Source organism: Strongylocentrotus purpuratus, unplaced genomic scaffold, assembly GCF_000002235.5.
Source record: "Strongylocentrotus purpuratus isolate Spur 01 unplaced genomic scaffold, Spur_5.0 spur5_scaffold_8, whole genome shotgun sequence".
Classification (NCBI taxonomy): domain Eukaryota; kingdom Metazoa; phylum Echinodermata; class Echinoidea; order Camarodonta; family Strongylocentrotidae; genus Strongylocentrotus; species Strongylocentrotus purpuratus.
Window position 1 is genome coordinate 6006327 of NW_022145614.1, and position 27203 is coordinate 6033529.

The window sequence follows — 27203 nt, forward strand, 5'->3', positions numbered from 1 at the left end:
AGCTATGATTTTTATTAATCTACTGCCTCTTAATATGAGCTAGGTTAGTTAACATTACTTGAGGGAAGCGTAATGTAATATATCTTCTGTTTGGAGCCAGAAGAGCATTAAAGGTAAAGACCAGTATTGGAAACGCCCCAATTTCAAAAAATGAATTGGAAGCTCTTATTACCAATCATGTGAAAGAATATGTTTTGACTAATACATGATGATAAAAAATTTGCTGGGAAACTGCCTACTAATTCATATATTTGGTAAATTTGTTTCTCTCATGGTCTGTGAGAGATATAGGGTAGTCCCATATACATCTTTCTGTGTATAGTGCTTGTAACTTTACGAAGTGAGAATGGGCCAAATCTCTTATCATTTTGATGATTCCAGAACCTTGCAGATGCTAGATGATCAACCTTTTCTGATTGATTCCACAACGTTTCTTTTACAATGCAATCGCATGACCATAACTGGTCTTTACCTTTAACTTTATACTTTAACACAGAGTTAACATCCTTCTGGCTCCAAACAGAGGATATGAGAGACTACTGTACAGATATATATATCACAAGGCGGTTGTATTTCTCAACGGTATCATATTTTTTCGCAAAACTAGCAGCTTAGCACCTTGGAGCAAGTATGTGAGATAGGAAAATGTATACATAACTTCAACTTCAGAGGGGATGCAAAATGTTATATCCCAGCCATGGATATCGACATACATGTAGCTAAAGTCAATTGATACATTGTGTATTATATCACTGACAAATTCATACTAAGATATAGATTTCAATCCTTTCACAGTAATAATACAAATATATTATAGGAACTAAAAAATTATTGGACAGAAAGGAATGCTTTGACAGATATGTGAAGGTAAATAATAATTTATGTTGATACGTTTGTGAATCTTTTGACCAACGTATTTGAGATTAATTGGTATGAAATGGGTAATCAAACAACTATGAAATGGGCCCCCTGTCTTGGTAATTATGTAATACTCTACCTGTTCACAGCATGATCTAGTTGATCAACGCATTGAAAGGTATGATATGACAGCATTTTTTTTTTTTTGACAGACATCCAAATCTCTGAATAAAAATGAAAAGTACAAAATTCAAACAAACTTTTAAACATTTTATTTGCCTGTCATCTCTCTACATTATGTGGCTTTAAAAAGCTGAGAACAATCAATTTGAAGTGCCATGCAATTGATGCTATGAGCGATACATGTGTACAACGACAAATGCATTTAGACACTGGTGGGGGATGTGGGAATTACTTTTTCAACCTATACACATGTAGGAATGTTTCTCTTTTTGGGGGCCTTGTGGAAGTTATAGGAGGTAAATAGTATGATCCGTATGAGATGTGATTGAAGACGACTGCTATTAAAGATGGACACGGAATAGAGGATGGATGATGAATTAGAAGAATAGAGGGTGTGGAACGTAAGGTGATGATGAAGATGGGTTGGAGACGTTACCTAAGAAGGAGAGAAAGAGAGAGATTGGTAATTGGTGGAGGGGGGGGGGGAGGGGGAGAGGAGAGTGTGTGCCAGTTGTACTTTTCGTAATCTGAAGAAACAGAATCAAGATTAAATGAAATCTATGGAGTTGCATTGTGCAGCCAGTGCCAATGAGGGAAGCGATCGATCAATGCTATGTTTGTTCACGTCGGAGCCACCTGTAGGTCCCAGCGAGAGAGGAACCCGGGAAAGACACCCCCTCTGTGGGAGCAACCACCAGAGGGACCAGCAGCATTCTTGGGGTCTTAAACGCGCACCTGCTGCGATCGGGAAATCAATTGATCATCCCTCCCCGTTCAGTCACATCCCGCCAAAAATCCTGACGGAGAAAAATTAGCCCAACACATTGGCGTTTATGGTTGGCATGTACGATCGTGCCCCCCTGCAAAGAGACCTCTCACCAGCATGTGTCCAACTTCTCTCTCGGATCGCAGAAGTGCTCAACACGGCAATTTTTCAAATTTGTACACGTCAGGGGATTACGAGCGAAGCAGAGAGAAATGGAACTCTTTGAGCTGACAGCTCCATCAGCAATCAAAGGTGATTGATCAATCACATTAACGTGTTTCTTTCCTTCTCCATCGAGGTGAAACATGCATACACTGATCCACACAAACATTGGAAATGGATTTACATTATAGTCAAAAGGAGTAAATGTGCTTGCAAGGCCTTTGCTCTTAGTGCCATACTTTCCCCGGTTGCAATACATCTAAATGTTTGTGTTTGATACTTTAAAGCTATGTTTCTGTAGATATACACGACACAAACATTTGAAATGGATTTACATTATAGTCAAAAGGAGTAAATGTGCTTGCAAGGCCTTTGCTCTTAGTGCCATACTTTCCCCGGTTGCAATACATCTAAATGTTTGTGTTTGATACTTTAAAGCTATGTTTCTGTAGATATACACAACACAAACATTTGAAATGGATCTACATTATAGGCTAAAGGAGGAAATGTGCTTGCAAGGCCTTTGCTCTTAGTGTCTTACTTTCCCCAGTTGCAATACATCTAAATGTTTGTGTTTGATACTTTAAAGCTATGTTTCTGTAGATATAAATGCATAAATTTGGTAAAATTAAAATTCATGATATATATATCTATATTTCATGTTGATCATTGAATATTGGAATTGGAAACTGGAAACTGTGGACCAGTCACTCAAGGGTAGGGTGTAGCCTTTTACCCTGTATTTTGCTGAAGAGAGGCAAAAATTGTTTGGTCGATTTTCTTTTTATGATTTACAGACTTTAAAGAATTGAATTGAATTGTATTTGTTTAGAAAACACCTAATATGCCTTGTTCATAAACAAGTTTTCTGTTATAGCTAGACATAGCGTGACTCTCTTCACTCTTTAGTCTCCTAAAGTACAGTTGATTGACAAGGATTTGGTTTGAACAAAGACAAAAAAAAATGTTCTTGGAATTTAGCCAGTCACATCAGCTCAATAAATGTTTACTGAAATCATGTACTACATGGCGGATGAGGTCATTAATATTCATCACAAGTTGATACAAATAGAAAGCAATTTGTCACTTTTGCCAGAAAACATCTCCACCCTTCCCATTCCTCCCACACTTAATTAGACACCCTAATACCCCCTCCAAAATCATCTGTTCCTCATCCATTTGACATCGAAATGTTTGTTGGTGTGACTTTTACGAGGTAATTTGTTAAGGATGATACAAGGAAGGGCTTACATCCTATCCAGGGTTTGGTTGCCCGAGCAGAGCCTGAAACAAGTCTAGCTATCTCTTCTGGACGAACATTTGTTCCCTAAGTAGTTTCGACAGCCTACAAATGAGGCAAAAGTGCTTGTATCCCTTAGACTTTGGTCCGTGGGTTGTGATGTTGTGCCCAGCAGCGATCGCTTGGTAAGCCTGTACCTACGTTCACACTGTTGAAAGTGAAACGTAGTTTGTAAAAAAAAGAACTAGAAACAATCAACAATGTTTCAAAACTTTGTCTAATCAAAGCAAGTTTGAATAAGGTAAAAAGTAGTTTGTATGAACAGCAAACTCCATCTTCATGGTGTCAGAATAAGATTTCTGTTTTAGCGCAATATAGCTTTCCTCTGGAGAAACATTCTTATCAAGTAATTAAGGCGTTGCTAGTCAAGTTATGGCCCAAATTGTAGCATACTAATGCAGGTGCTATGATTTAAAAGTTTCATTTCTCTGAGTTTTCTCTGAGTTTTAAAGAACTTACGACAGTCAGGGAACTGTTGCTCTTGATGACCCAATGACCTTGCAGATACATCGATAACTTTTATATAGATAATAGATTTCATCCATATGTATTCTACCATTCATGATTTGTGAATTGAAGTATCCATTGTCAGTTGTTCTTTGAAGGACCATGAAGCAATGCTCTGCAATGTATTGTAATTTGTATGAAATTGTCTATATGATGAGACAATACATTGTACATGTAGGTGTGATGAACTTAGGTTACTTTTCTCAAAAGTTAGGAACATAAATGTTGGAGATAGATGAGTAAATAGATGTCAGTACATTTTGTTGCTTTTATTGCTTGGACTGATATCACTTGCTTCCTAACCCAAGAGACTGATCAGAAATAGGGCTAGTGATCTTGTTATTCTTCAGACAAGTCTCCAGTCTGAACACACCGGAACAGTGATAGCAATCCCAAGCCGATCTGCGACAAGTGTCAAAGGATTTGTCACACTAAAAGACAGTTCCTTTTGGACTCCACCCTATGGACGTAAGCGCCCTGTTAGCCTTCTTGCTTGGACAAGCCGTTGCCGGAATGGAAGGGAAAATGGAAAGTGACGGGCCCGGAGGGAAAGAGAGCATCAGTTTTACATGTGTAACGTTTGTCTTGAAGATTAGTGGAACAGGATATTCCATATTTGATCTAATCGATGGTTGCAGACTGTACAATCCGTTCATTTTGCTAATTTTCACGACGAGACTGCGAGGGCGGGCAGTGCATGTATTTTGTATCAAATGTTGGCTATTTGTATGTTTTCCTAGGAAATTTCACTCTAAAATCACAAAAAAAAAATTCAAAATCGGGGGTGCGTCTTGTACACAGGTGCGTCTTATACATAGAGATTTACGGTATATGATATTTGGTACAGAACAGAACAAAAAGATACATGTATGTACATTTATGCACTATGGATTTTGAAAGGTAATATTTTAGGAATTGTAAATAGAACAAATTGTCACATTAATTTAGAAAAAGTAATGATTTCATTTGATAATAATCTTTTGTTTCTTGTTGACTTAATCGTTTTATCAATGTTATTGAAAAGTCATTCCATGTCGACAAAAAATTCATGAAGAAAAGAATATGCTGGTAAGGGTTGGACAGAAATGCTTATGACAACATTTCTTGCCCCCAGCATATAACATCCACAATGCAAATTGTAAAGCAGTTTTCTACCTCATTTTCACAACATGACTAAACTTGGGACTACTCAAACTTGTGAGCATTAATCTCCCTCCAGCTAAGATTAGACATGGTTTAGTGATGGGATTAGAGTCTTGAAGGGAGAGAAGAGCATTCTTGCCCAGTATTGGTCCTCATGGATTCCCCCTTTACGCCAGTCATCACTACCACTACCACCACAGCTTTCTGACCGGGATCCAAACCGCAATGGGAACAGCTGCTGGGTTGCTATTTAGGGAAACCTGATTGAGCAAGGAACTTCAAAGTCATCATACCATTTTCCATTTTCCACCTTTAATTTAATAATCATATCTGAAGTCATTCACCAATAGATTCTGAGTACAGGGATTAGGGTATACATTCTTGGCATTACTGGTTGGATTGGGATTTTTGAATCTCTATTTCCGTTGATATGTGTTTGGTTTGCAGAAAATGTATTTCATCATATTAAATTAAGATATTGATTAGTTTGGACCTTTATATTCTGGACTTCTTGTAGTGACAAGTCTCAAAGGAATCTAGTTTAACCAATTAACTAACTAGTGTATGAGTTAAACAAACTATCAGACTAAAAAGTTCTCTTCATCAGCTGAACATTAATCAGGTATATTACTTGTTCTTTTCTGATTATATTTTCCTTACAGGGTGAGAAGTTCTTGGTCCTGAAGAACGAGTTCTTCTACCGGGAGTGGATAGAACCCAAACATGTCATCATCAGGTCTGCGCAGTCACAGGCCCCCAAACCGTCATGGCCGCCACCAGCCCCGGAACAACCCATGGAAACAGAACCCGTAGCCCCCGCCAGACGGAAAAAGAAGTCCCGCGATCACAGCTCTGCACATCAGAATGAATCCTCTGGGAATGGTAGGAGTAGCCCGAAGCCTAAGGGTGGAACTAGTCCTAGGCCTACTATCTCAGCACCTATCTATACAGGACCAGTGGACCAACACTCTGTAGTTAATGTGAGTATTGTACTGGCTATAATTAGGACTTGACACTGCAATTTTGTTCAGCAAGGTCTGAGGGCCGATCCTCGTCTGTATGGGGACGACGAGCCCAAGTTCATACATTTAATCCAGTAAGAGGTATAAAAGGATCCTCTTATTCTTGTCAGTGTTCTTGAAATGTCCTTAAATGTAGTTTGGGTGGATCATCCTACCAGTGTGAAGGGTACTAGTTTGAAGACAGAATGACACCCATACTTGTCTGGTCTAGCTACAATATGGTATAGTATTTATTTTTTCAACATCACTTTATCGTTCAAACTTGCACAACAAAGGAGAAGGTACAATAGCCCAGGACAATTCCATTTTACTGGAAAAATGCAGGGCATTAAAAGTACATATCATGTTATATAACAACAACAAACAAACAAATTAACTAATTTTACAATATAGTATAGTACAGTACATATTCATCTTTGACTCAAATTGGCTGGATAATTTCTTAGTAGGAGCTTTTGTTCATGTGTAAAAAGACTGTGAAGACGGATGGTAAGAATGGGAAAGAATTATGGGAAGAGGACTCTGAAGAAGTGTAAGGCAAGATAGAATAAATTAGAGGGAAAGAGAGAAGGAAACAAACTGCTAAAGAAGCCAATTAAAAAAGCAAATACATTGTATCGTTTAACTTTAAGTTATCTGGACCAATCTCAATTACTGATTAAGTCCTTTGCATTTCTGAAAGACAGATTTGTGAGAAAGTAGAGGAGGGATGAATAAACCCTTGATAGCTGTTCCTTTTAATTTGTATTCATGTGCAATCAAAAGTTTGAATATAGGCACAGCAGATAAACAAATTATCAGTGCAGTGAGAGAGAGGGAGAGGGGGAAGAGAGAGAGAGAGAGAGAAAGAGAGAGAGAGAGAAAGAGATTTGGATAAAAAGGGGGTACATTATAATTGACAGACTCATTATAGGATGAAAGATAATCCTAATTAGATGTTCATTCACCTGCAGTGCCTTTATTACTTGATTGTTTTTGTTCGCACATCCTGGCACACACAGGGCTAGCCATGCAAAAACCATGACAACCAGCATCCGACGATTCAAGCTGCCCACTTTGTCCTCCTTTTGACTTCTATTCTGCTTGTAATTATGGATGAAAGGGTTGATTATACCAGCTTAGATAATTGTGGTGTACTCTGACAATGCCAGACTAAAAAAAGGACTTTTCATTTCTTTCAAAACAGGAATAAATGATTGTGTATTTCTGCTGTGATTTCATAGACTATTAATCTCTCTGTGGTCAATATGACCAAATGGAGCAGAACAAGATGTACTCCGAGAGCTGTTCAGTTCACACATGCGCATCAACCGAATTGTTTACAGACATTACATTACAGGAAAGCTGTGTATTAATTGAATATTGGGGAAAAAACAGATGAGCAGTCAGTAAATGTGAGTCTGTTGCTACCAGCTGTCATTAGTATAATATTTGGACATCGCATTGAAACGCGTGTTAAATTTCTTCATGTGTTCCAATGGAATTTGGGCTTGCAAAGAGTCCCTTTATGCAACACACTAGAAAGTAGTGTAAATGAACTAGTCTGAATATACAATGTAATGTACATGTATATATAGTATCTTGTCTAAACAAGATCGAAAGACATTATTTATACTGTTATTTCTTTAGTGAATTGTATAAGTCAAGATATGTCTGTCTAAGCCATCCCGCTATACGGATTTATCAACAGTAGACATATAACTCTTAAGTGTGAGTGTACTCCATAATCCCCATTCCATATCTATCATATCCATCTATAAATACAATACTGACTAAATTATCTGTACATTGAGAGATGTAAAAAAAATGCATTACAAGCAGCGCTTTGCAGTAAAGAACTGATTGCAGGGCCCTCAAGGAGAACAGTATGAATACTGATGAGGCTACCCTGGGTATACAAGACATATTATTATTATTATTATTATTAAGAACAAATACCCATATCCAGGAACTTTTGAGATGGTTTAATTGGCATGATGTGAACGGACCTCCCCATAGGATAAATGAGGTGGAGAGAATCCTCAATGGAATCGAAATAAGGAATTAAATACCTGCTTAATCACGCGTCCCTTCCTGCTCCCATTAGTGCAAGCAATTATCCTCTCAGTCTCAATAGATGGAAACGGAGCCAGGCGATCGAGAGAAACGATCTCTTTTCGTTCTTTTGTTTCGACCCAATATCGGTGGCCCTGTTTATCGAAATTCATTCTTTCTCACCCGGCTATAAAGATTGATGCCTGAATTAGAGCTTAGAATTCTTCAAAAAGTAGTTATTTGTTTTTCTTTCACAGTTTGTGAGGAAGAACTATGCAATTAGGTCATATCTTACATGATATCCCAATATGAGTGGTCCTGTTTATCAAAATGTATTATTTCACACCAGGCTATAAGATTGATGCCTGAATTAGAGCTTAGTATTCTTCAAAAAGTAGTTATTTGTTTTTCTTTCACAGTTTGTGAGGAAGAACTATGCAATTAGGTCATATCCTACATGCCCATATACATGTACATCACAATATGAACCGCTGATTATTAACATGTTGGATGAAAGGTTTAACGTCATATGCTTTGCATTATTAACCCTAAGGGTAGAGGGCAGAAGATAACTGCTATCAATCACAATTTTGTACATTAGCTTTTTGTCTGCTTCATATTCAGTAATGATAATGTTTTTTTACCCCCACAAAATACATATATCTTCAAATATGGAATTATGAGTATAATTGATATATTTGTGTTGTTGTTGTGGAATCAGTCTTGGTTTCGAGTAGCCTGTAAAACTTTTTGTTGCAAATATATACAAAATTATGGGAGGAAATTATAATTTTGTATTTTTACAAGTAATATAGATATAAGACACAATGTAAAGGAAAACAATTCTAGATTGATTTGTTTTTCTGGCATTGGTCTCTAATCCCTATAGGAGGGCACAAATATTAGTCCATAAGGATGCATTTGTAGAAGCTTAGTGTTTGGATCAAAAGGTCTTGGGCCCAGAAGGTCTTTGGTTATAACTTATAATTCAATGTAGTATGCAAATATCCTTGCATTAAGGATTTGATTCTTAGTTAATCATTCTCTCTGTGTGGCAAATGGTTGAGGGTCCCTGGGCTGCTTACCAAAAACAAGAATGTGCTTACTTTAAAAGAAGGGAGATGAAAGATAAATGGATGAATACAACATCAAAAGTATCAAATAATTAATTTGACATTTGTGTTACTTTTAAGTAAATGGGTACCTGGCAGGAATTAATTCCTTGAAATGCTGGAGCGCTGTATAAACGGCAGCTAGGCTAAAGCCGGGGTAATAATAAATGCGCCTCGGAATAGAATTATCAAGATAGACGGCGCTATAGAAATGCCTATTATTATTATTATTATCATTACATTACAGTCAAGAATTGTATGCATAACACCTAACGAACATCACATTTTTAGTATCATGTGCTGTATTGAATTAGTGATGACTTTTTGAGGAGGTCATGGTCAAATTGCTTTTGCAATGTTTCTTTCTAGGGCTGCTTTGAATTTCACTCCTTTTTTGTTGTTTTCCTTTTCTTTACCTTTTCAGACTAGAGCCGGAGAGAAAATGACCGAAGAACTAAGTCAGATTGAGGGAGTGAGAGATGCCAGGGATAAATTTGAGCAGGAGTCCAGGCTACAGACACCTACTCCTCCTAAATCCTCCTCCTCACCCTCCTCGGCCTCCGCCACCACCACCACCACCCCTGCCACCACTGCCACTTCTGCAACGGGTGATGCCGAGGCAGCTCCTCAGCCTGATGATATACCTCCGGCTCCGGTAGAGATACAGGTCTGTTTTATAGAACAGCGGTACTCCCATAGTCTGGGGGGTGTTTCACAAAGCCTTTTTTTTAATGAAAAATGACAAAAATCAGTGACAACTCTGCTGATAACCAATCAGAAGCAAGAATTTCACTAGCTTTAACAAAAACTGTCATTTGTCACTGATGACAAGTTTTGTGAAACACCCCCCTCGTTCATGAATGACTTGGTTCTCTGAGAATCAAATTATACTGATACTGAACTTTCAAGACTATAGTGTAGTTGTCTGTTTTTGTTGTTGGTTTGTTAGTTGGTATTGTACGACAGGAAAGATTCTTGGTCAGTGGAAACCAGAACATATGAATTGCATTGGGTATGTTTTTCATAAGACGTGTAATCAACAGTGTCCTCACTTTGGAAATTGTCTTTTTTGACATATGAAATTAGCTCCTGCAATGCAGTATGTACTGTCAAGAAATTCCTATGATCTTATGAAAATTAAGTAAACTACTTTAATTCCCCTATTTGTGCTTGGAGGTGGCGGCATTGCGCATAGTTCAAGTCCACACGATATGTCTGTAACAGCCTTTCTAACAATCCAAGTAGCATTATACCAAATTTGAGGGTTAAAACATTTCGATTTGACAATCCTAAAATAAGATCCCAATCCATTATCCTACAGATAACCGATGAAGATAAGAAAGAAGAAGAAGAGCACATCGGTATGGAGAGCAGTGAGAGAATGGAGCAAGAACCTTCCAAAGAGCCGACACCCCCTCCTCCTTCCATGCCACCCGCTCCCTCCATCTCACAAGCCGTCTCAGAAATGCAGGTAAGGATACCTTGGACAATCACAAGAAATATCTGCAGCTAGCTTCTAAAAATTTAAAAAAAAATCAGCAATGATAACTCTTGCACCTTTCTGAAAGCGCCAACTAACCCTGAGTGTATGCAAAGGTATGCTCTGAAGTTGAAGGTGATGTCTAGTTTAGAGATGCAACCCAGTTTGTCTTTGAAAAATAGAAATTGTCAAAGATAATTCTTGCAACTTTCTTAAAGCGCTAACTAACACTGAGAGTGCATGCAAAGATATGCTGTGATGTTGATGGTGATATATAGCTTAGAAATAAAACTCAATTTTGGGAGCTTTCTTTCAAAACATACTAAAAATAATTGGTTTTTCTAGACTGACATGTGGCTTTGAGTTGATTGCATTTTAATGTTAAGATAACCGATCAAAAAAACTTGAGATAATAATAATAATATTCCACTTTTATATAGCGCTTTTACATCTACGATGTCTCTAAGCGCTTTACAGATATACTATTACCCCGGTCATTGGATTCAACACTTGCCCGCACACACAGATTAGGATGTATTTTTAATCTGCTACATTATTCTTTTATCCTCCTTATTGCAAATTCAGAAACTATTTGAATTTGTATTTTCCCACCATACCTAATCTTTTGCAGTCTTTAATACAACCTTCATGAATGTTATCCCTCCAAACAGGATGATGAATGATTGTAATCAAAAAGGATTTAAAATCAGCAAAAAAACATGCGATATTATGTGATAGGTGGATTAACTCTGTTTACATTTAAATCTAATTCAGAATATCTCTTTCTACGCTAGATATCACCACACAACAATTTTTATATAAAACATTAAAGGTACTATGTCCCATTTGCAGGCCCAAAAAATGAAAAAGTTAAATTCCAACTGCATTTGAAAGATAATACTAAGTTAGAACTTCCCTAAAAAAGGTGGGGCTTGAAAATGTCTTCAAGTGGGAAAATAATGACTATTAGTTGTCAAATCGACTTTAGGGCTATAGAGCCCAAAAGTAATAGTCTTGATTTTCAGACAATTGTACCGAATGGTCATACGTTTTATGCTGCGCAAAGATTCAATCAGTTTAATCTTGGCCATCACAAGAAGTGGGTTATTGATGTAGACAAATGCTCATGTACCCTTTACAACTCTTTTCATGTATGTTATTACCAAAGAAGAAGAAAAGCCAAGTCAGTCACTCAATAGTGTCTGACAGTGAAGTCTAGCAAGTAAACGGGTTTCCTTGCATAATTTGAATATGAGGACACTGCTAACGTTTAAATTTCACAGATAGGACATACATGACATATTCATAATTCCTGCAAAGTTCTACAGAATTTGAGGTTAGCTGCAAAAGGGACATAGTACCTTTAAGGCAGAACACTTGGCTCAGTTTGAATGTGATGATGAATTTGCTTGTGACTTTTTAAGTCCTGTTCTTACCTTTCTTTTTCTTTCAAAGAGGAATTATCATTCAGCTAGCATGTAAGCTTGAAGTTAATGATATCTACCTCCCAGATTCATAATTTCTTTGATTGAAGATTCAAAATGCTTTTTTAAAATCAGTTTGGCTGCTTTATTTGTATCTTTTAGAGAGAACTTGAAATCTAAATGCATGAAAAAGATCTGTCTCAATCATTCAGGGCTTTACGTCTTAGCATACACATCACTCATGGAACAGAAACATATTTCTATGCAATTATTGAATATGATTAAAGAGTTATCATGAGCAATGCATGAAATCCACAAATAACTTTGTTTCTTATGGACTGAAATATGTATTGCTCAACCGTTGTGTGAGGCAATAGGAGATAACTCAACTGTTGATCCAGTAAATATAAATGGAAAACTGTATCTTCACCAATCTAACTTTAAATATCATTACACGCATATAACCTATTTATTTTTATTTAAATGATATACATGTTATTATATCACATTATTATTTTGTCTTATTAATGTATATCAATCAAGATTATACAAATTGTAAAGATTTAACATGGAGAAGCTTGATTGAATGTGAAAGTAAATTTTAGATTTATTTACAAATTTTGATTTAATCTCTTGTTTCTTTGATATTTCTCTTAACATTATTTTGCCATGTATTTTTATTTAAAAAATACAACCTCCTACATAAATGTGTTTTTCAAAACAATAGTAGATTATATACTCCCATTGTAATTTCTCTCATCTAGAAATAGAAAAACTAAGTCAAAAGAAATTACATGTTTAGTAGCTTCTCAAGAAGGATTTTCCTGCATGATTTTGTTGCTGTCCATGTTTTGTCACACTCTGTTAGTGCCTGTATTGTCCTGGCCCCAAAATGTCTTAGTTTTGAAACTTTCTCATTTGTGTTTCCCCTTTATTGTCGATGTTTACCAAACTTTGCTTTATATTTCCCACTATAACATGCACCCTGCTTTTTTTTTCCTTTTTGCGGTGTTGCTCTTTCACTATTTTTCTTGCACTGCCTGTCTACTGGTGTACATGGTTGCTATAGAAACCAGAAGGTTCTCCCAGCGTTCAAAGAGCAAGAAAGCTTTTTGAGAGAGAAGCAGAAAAAGAAGCAGTCTCGGCGGCTCAACTCACCCCAAAGCTTGGGGGCAACCGCACACCCAAGACTGCAAAGGTGAGGGGCTGCTCTAAATTCAAGCCAGTCATATATTGCTGTCTTGCAAGTACTTGCAGCTATAATCTTTGATTTGATAAAAAATATCAGAATTCACATTTTTGCATTTGGATTCTAACTATATTGTTTTAATTGTTTTCATACTTTTTTTTTTTAAAGAAAAAATGTTGACCAGCCATATAGATCAAACATAAAATATGTGCAGTGCATGTTCATCTGTGCTTAGCAAAGGTGTTTCAATCGTATGCATTTCTCAAACCAGATTTGCAAATGTAGAATGAATATCTTCTGAATGAAGCAACCGAAAATATTATCTTATCCCACTGCCTAAAATGGTATGTTTTTACAAATGTTCGCTCTGTTTGTTTTATTTTTATAGCACTTCGCTCATTGCTCAATTTAGACAACAGTTCTATAATTATGAAGACAGTAATATTATACACTCTAAGTATTATATTTTTATTGGTAAATATGTAGTTTGAAAGTATATGTAGCACATTCTTACTGATATCTATTTGTGGGGATGAGCGAGAACGAGAGACGTGCAGAGGGAGGGAGAGAGGGAAAGAGAGGGATAAGAGAAAAGGGGAAGAGAGAGAGAGAGAGAGAGAGAGAGAGAGAGAGAGAGAGAGAGAGAGAGTGAGAGAGAGAGAGAAAGAAAGAGCGAGGGGTGAATTAATGGTCATGTACAGTGTGACTCATATGATAAGTTATAGTGATAAGTCATCTCTTTTGAAATCCTCACCTTCAAATACATCAATAGATAATACAAAAAGCGAAAAGAAAAGATTCATATTTCATAGGTGTCACAAGTATGAATATCAAGGTTTTAGGCTCGGGCCAAATCACGGAAAGGCCAAGGTTAATGATTTGGGTCAGTATCTTTGTTAAACATCTCAAAATCAAAGTGTAAAATCAAAGTGTGAATTCAAAGCGATACTAGCAGAGTGGTATTTAAATCTTTTCCAGATTATGTATCAACACTTTGGAAGTGTTGTCAGTGGGGAACAAAATCTTGAGAATTTGATCCTTGTCACTCACAAGACACATGACAGTGTTTGGAGAAGGCTCGACTTGGCAGATGGTGCGAAGATAGAAATACTACTACCTGCTCTCGACACTCGGAGTAATTGTGTTCACAAATTTATTGACTGATCTAGATTATAGTGAGATTTGGGGAAGAAGACGGGTAAATTGCAGAATGAGAAAGAGAGAGAGAGAGAGTTTAATCCTACGAGATGAAGTTTGACACTTGACAGATGGAGCGAGAAAAGAAAGAATGAGAATAATACAAATTCACTAATTGTTGTTTTGTGAATTAAAAATTGTTAATATTTAATCTTTTCGGGGAGAAGATGTGTTTAAGAGTTGAACCCCCTTCTGGTTCCAAACGGATGATCATTTATCGTTTATGAAAATGAGTTACAATTTGTACATTCCATGTTTTATTATCATTCTTGCATTAGTTTCCTTCCTTAGTTTGCCTCTGATATTGAAGCAATTCGGTTAAAATTTTATTAGAGTTCAAATGTAATATTGCAAAAGGGGAGTACACAATATAGGATGGCCGGTGTTATACAGATTTCATGGATTTATTAGATTCCAGCAAGTTATTGTAATTTTGTTCACATTGTATTTGTCTAAACAACACCATTATATATATGAGTAACTATTTACAGTATATTCAGTGATTCAAAGTAAATTTCAATTACTTATAATATTAGCACACATTTCGATTTAAAAGAAATCCTTATTCTATTTATCAAGATTACTTTAAAACCAGATAACTCAAGATCACCTATAATGACACATGTTAATTTTTTCAAATGACACTTCCAAATCATCCATAAAATGATTTGTTTCAATTTCTTATTCTTGGTCTAGTTTAAAACCGGCAAAGATGGGTTTCAGTTTCTTGGGTTTAAATGTAAGTGCTACACATATGTAGGACATTAAGATATCATATGACGTAAAGTAGTACAAGTATATGATATGTAGGCTTACCTAAAGTGAATAATGTACACTTTTCTTGAATGGTGTTAAGTTATATGTACTTGCAGTATAGGTATGATTTCTGCTATACCTCTCTACATAAGAAATAGCAATTCAAGTTTTGATTTAAAGAAATTACAAATTTTTAATCATTAGTGGCTAGTGTGTAAAATGTGTTATGTAGTATTATAAGAGAATAAGATAAAGATCTAGGCATGGGTGAATTCAAATTGTCCTTGTATGTAATCTTGTTGTTCAAGCAATTCATAATTCATTATTTAGTGATTATCAGTTTCATTGGTTTCATTCTTTGACAAGTAAGGGTTTTAGATACTCTCTGAATTAGTAATGGGGAATTATGCTTGAGAATTAAAGTATTTAGTTTCATATTAATATTGATTAATGACCCTCATTAGAACATATTATTACCAATGATTATTGTGCAATGATGATTTTAATGCACTATATGGCCTTTGTCGGTATCGTTGATGTGCATGCACAAACATGTTTGTAGAATTTATTTTACTTACCGTATATAAAGTAGAAACAACAGAGGACTAAGTTTGTTAAATATGGCATGCTTTTTGCCTGAAGAGAACACTGATGGATATCTCGAAAGGACATTCTCTGTGGATGATTATGATAGACCAAAGCATGCCGACTATATTAACAACAATGATGAGAACTATTATGATAATGATGATGATGATGAGCTATTTGAAGTGAGTAAAACATAATGATTTAGTGATTTAGCTATTTTAAAATGCATGGAACCACAAGCTCATTGGTTTAACCGTATGACATCTACCTATTGATATCATTATTAGTGGGTTTTTAAAATGCCATTCCAATGTAAACTATATGACCATGAATGAAAATGTAGAAGTTAAAATAATTGGAATGAGAGATTACAGAAATCTGTCATTAGCCATTATCATCTTGTTTAGAAAAGTTTTTAATGATCTTATTTGACATCATCTCTGGTTTTCCTCCACAGAAACTTGTACAAAATGGAGTTTCTCCAGCACATCACCATGACGATGAAGAGCACAATATGATTGGATCAGTGAGTATTCTTTTTTATATTTCAGTTTGGGAACATACTAATTAATTGAGGATATTATAGTTCATTTCATGTTTTATATTTGAATTGTGATTGAAGAAAAAAATTGCACTGTCTTTTTACAGGATAGTACCATTCCATCAGAAAATCATCAGAATCCTTTGAGAATTATTGCATTAAAGGATAAGAAATAGCAATCCTTTCACAGATTATTTCAATGAAAATATTGTATTTGGTCATGTATATCAGTAACATCAACATGTGTTTAAGATCACTGTGTAAAAATGTTTTGAGATGTTTTGAGAATGATGAAGAATGTCACCTTTTCCCCCTTCATTTAAGGTGAGGTTGTCAACATGCAGAAGTCTCAATTTGACATTTTTCATTATAAAAAGATGAATAAAAGGTTGATTTTTTTCCTTGATCTATAAAAGCTTTATGTATGTGGCCCACAATCTCATAATTCCAGAAAGAATACCGAATAAAGTCTGATAAATGTCCCTTAATTCTTATCAGAATTGAGATTGCAATTGAGTGTGTAATGACTAATTTTGGTCTTTGTAATTCTGTGAAAAATGTTGAATTGCATTGTTGAGAATGTGACTCTTGCTGCGCTCTAGGTTAAATGGTAATAACTTGATTGTGGATAAGAAGTTAATTTCCCCGGAATGTTTGCCCGTCCTGCTTTCATCTGCCGCTGTTGTGATCCTCATAAACATATTAATTCTGCACAATTTGTGCAATATAAACTTTTGTGATTCTTTAGGACCCGCATGCCAATTGCCCCACTTATCTTTCATGTGGGTTTTAACTTTTTGTGAGAAGTCATTATCGAGCCGGCCCTAGTCGTGTATTGGATGTGCTTGTTAAATAAAATTTGATGACTTTAGAGCTCTGTTGAAACGTGCTGCGAGGATCTTATTTTTGTGAGAACTCGCCAACATTAAAATCCATCAATGTACCAGTTGGGTGGTATCATTTGCAGCATGGTAGTCAATCCTGGCATGTTTCTTTCTTCAAACAAAATATATCCAACAAGTCATCAGCTTCTAATGTCACTCCAAAGGCTCATAAATTATCCCCATGTGATCAATTGCCCATTATACAAGCTACCCTAACTTTTTTATCCTTGGCGACAAACTGAAAGTAAAGAATAAAAATTAAAGAAAGAAGAGAGCCTCATGTGATCATCAATAACATCAAACTCTCTTTCTTTCTGTTTCATTCTTTATGTAGGGATTATCGGAAGCCATTTCCATTGTATCATTTGATTTGATTTTTTTAATGCTCACTCTGAAATTGAATGAGCTTCTTTTGCAAGGTTTGCCTTTTGTCCAGTCAACAGTATTTCAGAAATTCAGCAACGTACCGTGACAAAACATGGGTTATCACAGCAGAGACGCAACTATTTTAGTTTGGAATGCAATGTAGAGAGAGAGAGAGAGACGGTTCGAGCACGGCAGTCTTCTTTTAGGATATAATTTGTTGTACTAGATTTGAATGAAAAGATTAGAGTGTCTGCCTGGCCTGAAGCCGACCGGTTATCCCGATTCACAGCTACCTTCATCTCCCTTAAGCTAGATTTAGATTTACATCTGTCCGACATTTTTCATCCCAAATTCCCCATTTGTATGAAGCCTGACGTTCATTTATCACTGGTAGCCCCCGAAAGAGAAGGCATAAAAGACAGGAACGGGGAGATGCTCCCGGGGTAGTGCGGGACCTATTCACTGTCACAATAGACACCTGTGTTCGTCTTTTGAATCCTAAGTGACAAGTTGAACATGTATTACGTGTGATTGATGAGATTGCGCTTCTCTTGTCTATAGATTGGGGGTTGTTTGGTGGCGTCTATTGTTCCTAGGTTAATGCTGGCTATGTTTGAACCGTTGTACCATCGGGTCAACAAACCTGTCGAGATCTTTGCTCTATCGTTTGGTGGTCTTTGTCGTTAAGGATTTATTAACATCACATAGATAATCGACTCATCCCATACAGGAAAGATTTCGTTTACTTGATCATGGAAACAAAAAAAGACCACAGGGCATTCATACCTCCTGTATTGGTCCTCTTAGAGGTTAACCATGTGATATATTTGATATTTGTAGCTAAAAAATTAAAAGGAAATCAGAATTTGCATAAGGTTTGTAATTAATTATTCCCTCTTTTGCTCTACATGGTACGTTAGAATCAAGGTTTATTTAATGTACTTTGAACCAAGGAATTTTTATTTACTGTTATACTTATTTTAATCTTGTGATATTAAGCCCTAACAATCATTCAAATCCCAGCTAAAACTTTTTAATGGCTTAAAGAGTCTTAAAAAGATTCAGCATTCAAGTTAATCAGTTATTATTTTTTATAGTAATGATATTATTACTATCTTCATGACTATTCTAATGAGAATTCTAATTTCAGTAATATATTGAATCTGAAATAGCTGAAAATAGATGACTTATGCAAGAGCATTTAAAGTATGAGTGGGTTGGAGTTGTTTACAAGAGTTAATTACAGATTAAGACTAACCCTATTGATATAATTCTCTCTTTCACTCATAGCAGAAATCGTCGTCCTTCTTTTTTGTTTGAAAACAAGAAAAAGAAATGGAAAAGAAATCTTTTCTTATTCTAGACAGCATTTGAAGTGTAGGGGGATGGAGAGGTTAGAAACTTGTTTTTCGGCCACCAATCCACCAGACATCCGCTTAAACACCAGAGAGAACAAAATGATGTTTTGTCAAGACTGATCCCCCTCTGAATTAAAGATCTCGTGAGAGGTTTTTAAAATTTTGAAAAAAAAGAGAGATAAATGTAGAGAGAAAGAGAGTGGGTTGGGTCCCTTTTCTCTCTTTCATTAATGCTGAAATGGAAATCCACTTGAGAGGTTTTGTATGTCATCTGTTTAGTCCCATCTATAGAGGATTGAGTCCTTATGTCCAACATGGAGTGATAATCTCTCTTTTGAGATCAATCAAATGAAAACCTCATCTCAGGGTCTCAGCTCGTCAAACTGAAAGTCACATGACCAGCTAGTTTAAAGTGGATTACAGCCGACCATTAGAGGTCCACTGAGGATTCCGTCAAGCACAGCTTTTAAAAGAAAATGCCTATTTTTTCACCAATCATCATTCTGAATGCAAGGTCAATTTGATGTCGGTGATTAGTATTAAATCCTGTTAACATTTTTGGGCATTTTTATGCCTCCGCCACCGAAGGTGGTGCCGGAGGCATCATGTTTTCGGGTTGTCCGTCCGTACGTCCGTACGTCCGTACGTCCGTCCGTCCGTCCGTACGTCCGTCCGTACGTCCGTACGTCCGTCCCGTTTGACCGTTATCACAATATCTCAAGAACCATTTAAGATTTAAACTTAAGACTCGGGAATAGTATTTATCACCATAGGAAGACGATCTGATTAGATTTTGGAGTACGTAGGTCAAAGGTCACAGGTCACAGAGGTCAACTTATGAAATTCCTTGTATTGAGTTTGTTAGCGCGATATCTCAAGAACCGTTTGAGATTTAAACTTCTAACTTAAGGATAGTATGTATCACCATAGGAAGACGATCTGATTAGATTTTGGAGCACGTATGTCAAAGGTCAAGGGTCACAGAGGTCAACTTATGAAATTCCATACATTGAGATTGTTATCATGATATCTCAAGAACCACTGGAGATTTAAACTTCAAACTTAGTGATGGTGTGTATCACTATAGGAAAACAATCTGATTACATTTTGGAGCACGTAGGTCAAAGGTCAAGGGTCATAGAGGTCAACTTATGAAATTCCATACATTGAGATTGTTATCATGATATCTCAAGAACCACTGGAGATGTAAAAACTTCAAACTTAAGGATAGTATGTATCACCATAGGAAGACGATCTGATTAGATTTTGGAGCACGTAGGTCAAAGGTCAAGGGTCACAGAGGTCAACTTATGAAACTCCATACATTGAGATTGTTATCATAATATCTCAAGAACCACTGGAGATTTAAACTTCAAACTTAATGATAGTGTGTATCACCATAGGAAGACAATCTGATTAGATTTTGGAGCACGTAGGTCAAAGATCAAGGGTCACAGAGGTCAACTTATGAAATTCCATACATTGAGATCGTTATCGCGATATCTCAAGAACCACTGGAGAATTTTCACTTCAAACTTAATGATAGTATGTATCACCATATCATAATATCTCAAGAACCACTGGAGATTTAAACTTCAAACTTAATGATAGTGTGTATCACCATAGGAAGACAATCTGATTAGATTTTGGAGCACGTAGGTCAAAGGTCAAGGGTCACAGAGGTCAACTTATGAAATTCCATACATTGAGATTGTTATCATGATATCTCAAGAACCACTGGAGATTTAAACTCCAAACTTGTTTAAATTGCTCTATGGCGGAGGCATCATTTTCGACTGCGCGCAGTCAAAATTCCATCTAGTTAGACATGTTTTGCTGTGTTAGGTCATTGACCACTTTATCACAATCTTTTCAGACAAATCTTGAATTCCTAAAATATTTTCTATATTTTTCTTGTACATGAATGTATGTAAAGATATTGTTTTCAGTGAGAGAATCCCTTCTTTTTTCGATTTTCATTTTTACATCATAGTCATAGTATGGAAAAAATGAAGAGTTTTCCATATTCTCAAATATGGTAGCTTCTAGCATTATGTGAGTAGTTTGTTGTGAAATTAGTATTCCTGTCATCTTTTTTCCAAAATGTAATCGTCCACCCTCCAACACCTCCAGTCAAAACTCTTCTTCGGAGTATTTAGGAGGAAAAGAATCCAAGATCCAGATCCCAACACCCGATCGACACATTACTCTACAAAACTGGTTTGCCCTACACTGAATGGCCAAGAATTGGTCACCTTAAATGGGTCGGCAGTTTGACTCGTGTATTACTCCTCTAAATATCTTAACTTTTATTTTATAATGGTGCTTTGAAACTTTTCCTGCAGTTATTCGTTCATGGTGTATTATCGATTATAAACCTCAGGTCAATTCCCTCTACTGTATTCCTTTGAACAGAGTTTTGAATAGGGATTGCCTTTTGAGAGCTCGGAAAGAAAATGAAATCACATGTGTACAATGACACCTTTGAAGAAATAAAGCATTGAGCGACCATATCACATTAATAAACTTGTACAATTTATGACTTTGGCTTGTCATAACCATCCTATTATCGGCCTGCATTTGAGAACGTTGCTCATCATCGATGATCCATTACCCTGCTTGACAAATTTCCCCATGTTAGTCGTTCCGGCCTTTGTTCCGTTTGTAAGAGCTTTTTCTTCCTTTTCTTTCGCGGACGACGGGTGTATCGTGGTCGCCCACAGCCCGAGATTAGATAGTGATTTATACCTACCCTATCAGTCATTCCATCAATGGGTTCCGCAACAAGAGGGGTATAAGTAACAAAAACATTGATGTAGAAACAGATTTCTCATTAACTCATGGACTAAGGCCATAAAGGTAATATCAATTGTGAAGAGTCCCGGTGCCTTACTTGCGGATTATGCTCTGATGATTACCTCCTGTTTGAAAAATGACTTCGGTTGACAGGTCATTGAGGCTTTATCTCTATCATCAGTTGTTGCCAGTTGTTATTGTTTATTTGTTTTCTTTGATATTTACAACTATATCATGGATTGCCTATAAGAAATTAGGTAAAGACAGCTTTCTGCTGCACATGTTCGGTAGGTTGTTCGACATGAGCCAAACATTTCCTTGAAGCGAAAAAGATTAAAGTAGTCGGTCTTTGATCAGCTGCTAGGAGTTACAAGGAAATTATTGATGCAAGAAGAAACAAACAAGTTTTCTTTTATCTTTGCTGTCATTCCAAGCAATATATCTCCGTCTACATGTCTAAAGATTGTTTGTCTTGTAGACATGAAAGTTTTAACCTCATGAAGGGTCGGCCATTAGCCTCCAATAAATATCGAGCAAGTGATTGATCAAAATGTTCTCTTTTGATGAAGAACACTTACTTTTTTACTTCTGCTTTCCTGAAGAAAATTATCATCTTTAGGCCAATCTGGGGGCTGCCTTCACTTATCAAATACTGTAAAACATTGATATGGGACAGTTTTATCACGTAGATTTACAATTTCGTAGAAAAAACCCCTACATCGCTTACAATAGCAGAATATGGTCATTATTAGTATTGAATGATTAAATACATCTCTTGGGAGTATTCCTACATCATTGTTTTGACCCAGAATTAAATTTGTTGTTGTTGGGTTTCAAGATGATTTCTGAACTGATTTCCACTCTCTATGGAGTGTTTCCACCTTGGAAATGTCTCACATATTCAGTTACCCGCACATTAGCCGGTGAAAGGATCTGCTTCAAAACACTGGAATGATCTACCACTTAGAATTAGGCAGTCTCCATAAGTTATTACCTTCAGAAAGGCCTTAAAAACACATTTTTTTTTGCAGTAAGAAGACTGTTTTTCTTATTATATGTATTCATGTAGTATTGATTTTCATTCACTTTAAGTGCGGTATAATATTTACCTTCAGAAAGGCCTTAAAAACACATTTTTTTTTGCAGTAAGAAGACTGTTTTTCTTATTATATGTATTCATGTAGTATTGATTTTCATTCACTTTAAGTGCTGTATAATATTTACCTTCAGAAAGGCCTTAAAAACACATTTTTTTTTTTTGCAGTTTGTAGTTCTAAGACTGTTTTTCTTATTATATGTCTTTATGTAATATTGATTTTCAGTCACTTTAAGTGCATTATTACCTTCAGAAAGGCCTTAAAAACTCATTTTTTTTTTGCAGTTTGTAGTTCTAAGACTGTTTTTCTTATTATATGTATTTATGTAATATTGATTTTCATTCACTTTAAGCGCTTTGAGCCTTATGGGAAAGCACAGTATAAGTAATAATAATAATAATAATAATGTAGTACTTCACCCTCTCTATCCCCATTGGATATTTCCTGGATAATGGAGTTCTATGAATGCACACATACGTTACATTATTAGAATTATATCATCTTTGATTAGGTCTCAGTAGTGAAGTATCAATCCTTGATGATACTCAGAACAATAGGTTTGATCAAATACTTCATGATTTTTTTGTTTAATACTCCGGTGGTCATGGTGTTTAGTGTAGGTATAACGCCTGGCTGGGAGATGGTGACCTGTGAATAATGAGCCTACCGGGCCCTGGCCCTTAAACTGTGGGTGAACGGCACGCCCAGTCAGGTGCTATTTCTTCTTCTTTCTCTTTTTCTCTCTTTCTCTCTTTCTTTTCTTTCTGTAAGGGCTTAGGAAAGGTTCCATGTATACCATGATCACCCTAAATATATGTATAAGGTTTTTTTAAGGTAAATAGTTTATTTGTATTTTTGATTTCAAGGTTATCTCTTTCTTTCTTGAAAAGTTGTTGGTCCTTCACTCTAGACCACTTGTTTTAATGTAAAGATTGTTCCATCCATAGACTCCAGTATAGAAAGTAAAACAAAATGAAATACATACCATATACTTTATATGTCCACAATGTTGACTCTTGGATCCCCTGTGGACATTTCTCCATTATATTTCAGAGCTAATTTCTTTTCAGAATTACCCCCTTTTAGTGAGTTTCTACCTTACAGAGTTCTGGTAAGATAGAAACTCACTAAAAGGGGTAAATCTTGAGTTTAACTATGAAAGTTAGACCGAGGTTTAGGTCTCTCAATGTTCAAATTTACTGAGTCCAAGTGGCAGGGTTGAATCAAATTGGTAGAATACTGGCCCATTTCGTGTAATGTGCACTCTCTCCACTCCCAGTGGAGTATTCCTCAGTGAGGATACTGGGTTTATGAGAAATCATTTATTATGATGGTGGGTTTCTATCCCACATATCTTCTGGCAACTATTGTTCCTGGCTTTATTATGGAGTTAGGGTTCTGGTTGCAATTGGGTTGTAGATTAGGTTTAGGTCAAGGGTTAGGGTTAGGGTAAGGATTAGGGTTAGGGTATGGGTTAGAGTATGGGTTAGGGTATGGGTTAGGGTATGGGTTAGGTGTAGTGTTGAATCTAGAATTGAATATATGAATACACCATGGAGCAGTTGTTGCCAGGTATATGTCACGCAATCCTCAAAAAATGATTGCGAAATGCACCATCTCTTCTACAGGGTTTATTTTTCTCTAATGTTCCTCAATGTTTTGGATGAGAATGTGCATGACCCAATTCAGTTAATGTGCACCATCTCCCCATAGAGTATTTATTTCTTGGGGATTCCATGTTTTAAAAAAGGAAATTTTGACAATTTGCCAGTCTACCCACTTTACAAATAGTTGATGAAAATTTGTTTTATGTTAGTTATTTAGGAATACCAGAAAGAAACATTATTCATTGGTTATACCGAGTGGTTTTTCATTTTTGGGTAAAATAAATGGAAAATAGATATGTCATACACAGGCCTTCATCAAATCCTGTTCGATATATGTGACTAATTTCCATTTGTTTCACAGCAAAACGACAGATCGCTCCCAGTGAACAATGAATATGGCACGCTGATAGTACTTTATAATTACCCTAAAACAAATGTTAATCAGTGATTTGTACGACTTGGGAGTATTGTCAAAACCTCCTTTTTAAATATGAATTTAGCCCAACCCAGAAACTTTTGCATGGATAAAATGTTAATGAATTTTGCAATTACTGTAGTCAAGATTCTTGAAATTTCATGCAGTGGAAATCAGTCCATTACAATTCACAAAGTTTCAGGTAGTGACAGTTTCTGGGTTGATCTGTCATCAATGTTATTTCATGGTAAATGAAATGGTAGAACACTTTCGGTGGCCACCATGAAGCAGTTGTTGCCAGGCATATGAGTCACGGGATCCTCACGAGATGAGTGCGGAGTGCACCATCTCTTCTACAGGGTATAATTTTCTCTATGGTCCTGAAAGTTTTGCATGAGAATGTGATTGGCTCCCATTCAGTAAATATGCACCATCTCCCATAGAGTATTTATTTCTTAGGGATTCCATGTTTTGCAAAAGGACATTTTGACAACTTGCTAGTCTACCAACATAACAAATAGTTGATGAAAATTTGTTTTATGTTAGTTATTTAGGAATACCAGAAAGAAACATTATTCATTGGTCATACCGAGTGGTCTTTCATTTTTGGGTAAAATAAATGGAAAATAGATATGTCTTACACAGGGCTTTGTGAAATCCTGTTAGATATGTGACTAATTTCCATTTGTTTTACAGCAAGAAGATGGCTCGCTCCCAGTGATCAATGATTAATATGGCACGCTGATAGTACTTTATAATTACCCTAAAACAAATTGTAATCAGTTATTTGTACGACTTGAGAGTATTGTCAAAATGTCCTATGTTGTATATAAATTCATCCCAATCAAAAATCTTTTGCATGGATGAATTTTGCAATTAACTAAAGAAGCTAACTAAGGAACCCTATCTAAGCATTGGTTTTCCCAGTAACTCCAGAGTTGGGTTTCTTCAAGACAACACGCAATTAAATGCATTTCCCAGGAATAAGTCTTTTATGAATAAATTATTTCTGGTGGTCATGGTGTTGTGTGTAGATATGTAGGGCCTACCGTATTGCCTGGCTGGGAGATGGTGACCTGTGAATAATGAGCCTACCGGGCCCTGGCCCTTAAACTGTGGGAGAACGGCACACCCAGTCAGGTACTATTTCTTCTTCTTCTTTTTCCTTTTCTCTTTCTCTTTCTTTTCTTTCTGTAAGGGCTTAGGATAGGTTCCATGTATTCCACAATCACCCTGAATATGAATATAAGTTGTTTTTTGGAGGGGGGGGGGGTAGGGTTTAGTATAGGAATCCATGGATACAATTACCACCAGAGATATCATGTAAATATTTTTTAAAATTATTTTTTAAAGAAAAGATATCTGTTAAGACCCACCATGTATGCCACCCTTCTCTTATGAAAAATTCTTGAGCTTTTAATAAGCACTGATTTTTACCTTCTCAGTATCATATTGTGTATTTTGTATCCCATAGAAATAAAATTCAGATTAGAGAACAGATCATTGTAGTGCTCACAGATATCAAAAGATGATCAACAAAGCTATTGACTTGGCCTTAGGTTGATTCTTTGAAAGTCTTTATAATCTTGTTGTTTGCAATTTATGTAGGAGGCATTGTTCTCTCAATACCATATTAGTTTTTTAGCCGTTTACCCCACTTTCTACAAATTTGTAATCTTTCAAACAATGAGTGTTCCACCCCCATATTCTTAGAAATGTTTCTTCCTTTTTCACTTGTGATAACCTTTGGTAGTGTTCTTTTCTGCTTTATGTAAAAATCATTATCTACTTCAAAGGATTAAGACCACACCCACTCTATATATGTGCTCCACCTGAAATTTGTGAATCTTTAATGTTTAGTCATGTTTTGTAGAGGAATGACATTGTACCCTTTTGTTGATGTCAAGCCTGCATGCAATATGTGCACCATCTCCACTTACAATGTTCTTTATTAATAGTTCTGAGATTGGGAAATAGCTGTGACCTTTCTCAGCAGGTTTAGATAACTCTCTAACTTTATGGGTGCTTTATCTTCCTAACTTACTGAGAGCTTTAACAAGAATCACAATTACCATTTTAATGTCATAAACAATAAGAACACTTTCGTCAGTTGCAGGGGAGTAATTTAGATTGTATTCATTATACTAAATTCAATGGAAATTGTACTTTACAGGAGAGTTTGAAGCATTTGCAATTCATGTCCACCATCTCCAAAGACATGTATGTTTAGGTATTTTTTTTATTACCTCTGTATGGAGTTGAACAATGCTTCTCTTATCTAGAACGTTGCAAGCTCTAAGATAAGTTTGAACCTGCAATCTCTATTTTTGATTCAGGTACCTATGAGACCTCAACTCTGCACCTCCCAGGGTTGAATGGCATGTTATTTTTCATGTTTGAAGCTCTATGATTAAAGTC

The 27203-nt window shown here is 36.1% G+C and overlaps 1 protein-coding gene across 1 annotated transcript in view; it reads left to right on the forward strand.

Annotated features, from left to right (window-relative positions):
• Positions 1-27203, forward strand: part of LOC575096 (ankyrin repeat domain-containing protein SOWAHA) — a 58316-nt gene that overhangs the window by 12378 nt on the left and 18735 nt on the right. The window contains exons 3-7 of the mRNA XM_030975583.1: positions 5582-5899; positions 9512-9754; positions 10409-10558; positions 13061-13189; positions 16179-16247. Of these exons, the coding sequence (XP_030831443.1) occupies positions 5582-5899; positions 9512-9754; positions 10409-10558; positions 13061-13189; positions 16179-16247 (909 nt within the window). The remainder of the gene's footprint in view (positions 1-5581; positions 5900-9511; positions 9755-10408; positions 10559-13060; positions 13190-16178; positions 16248-27203) is intronic.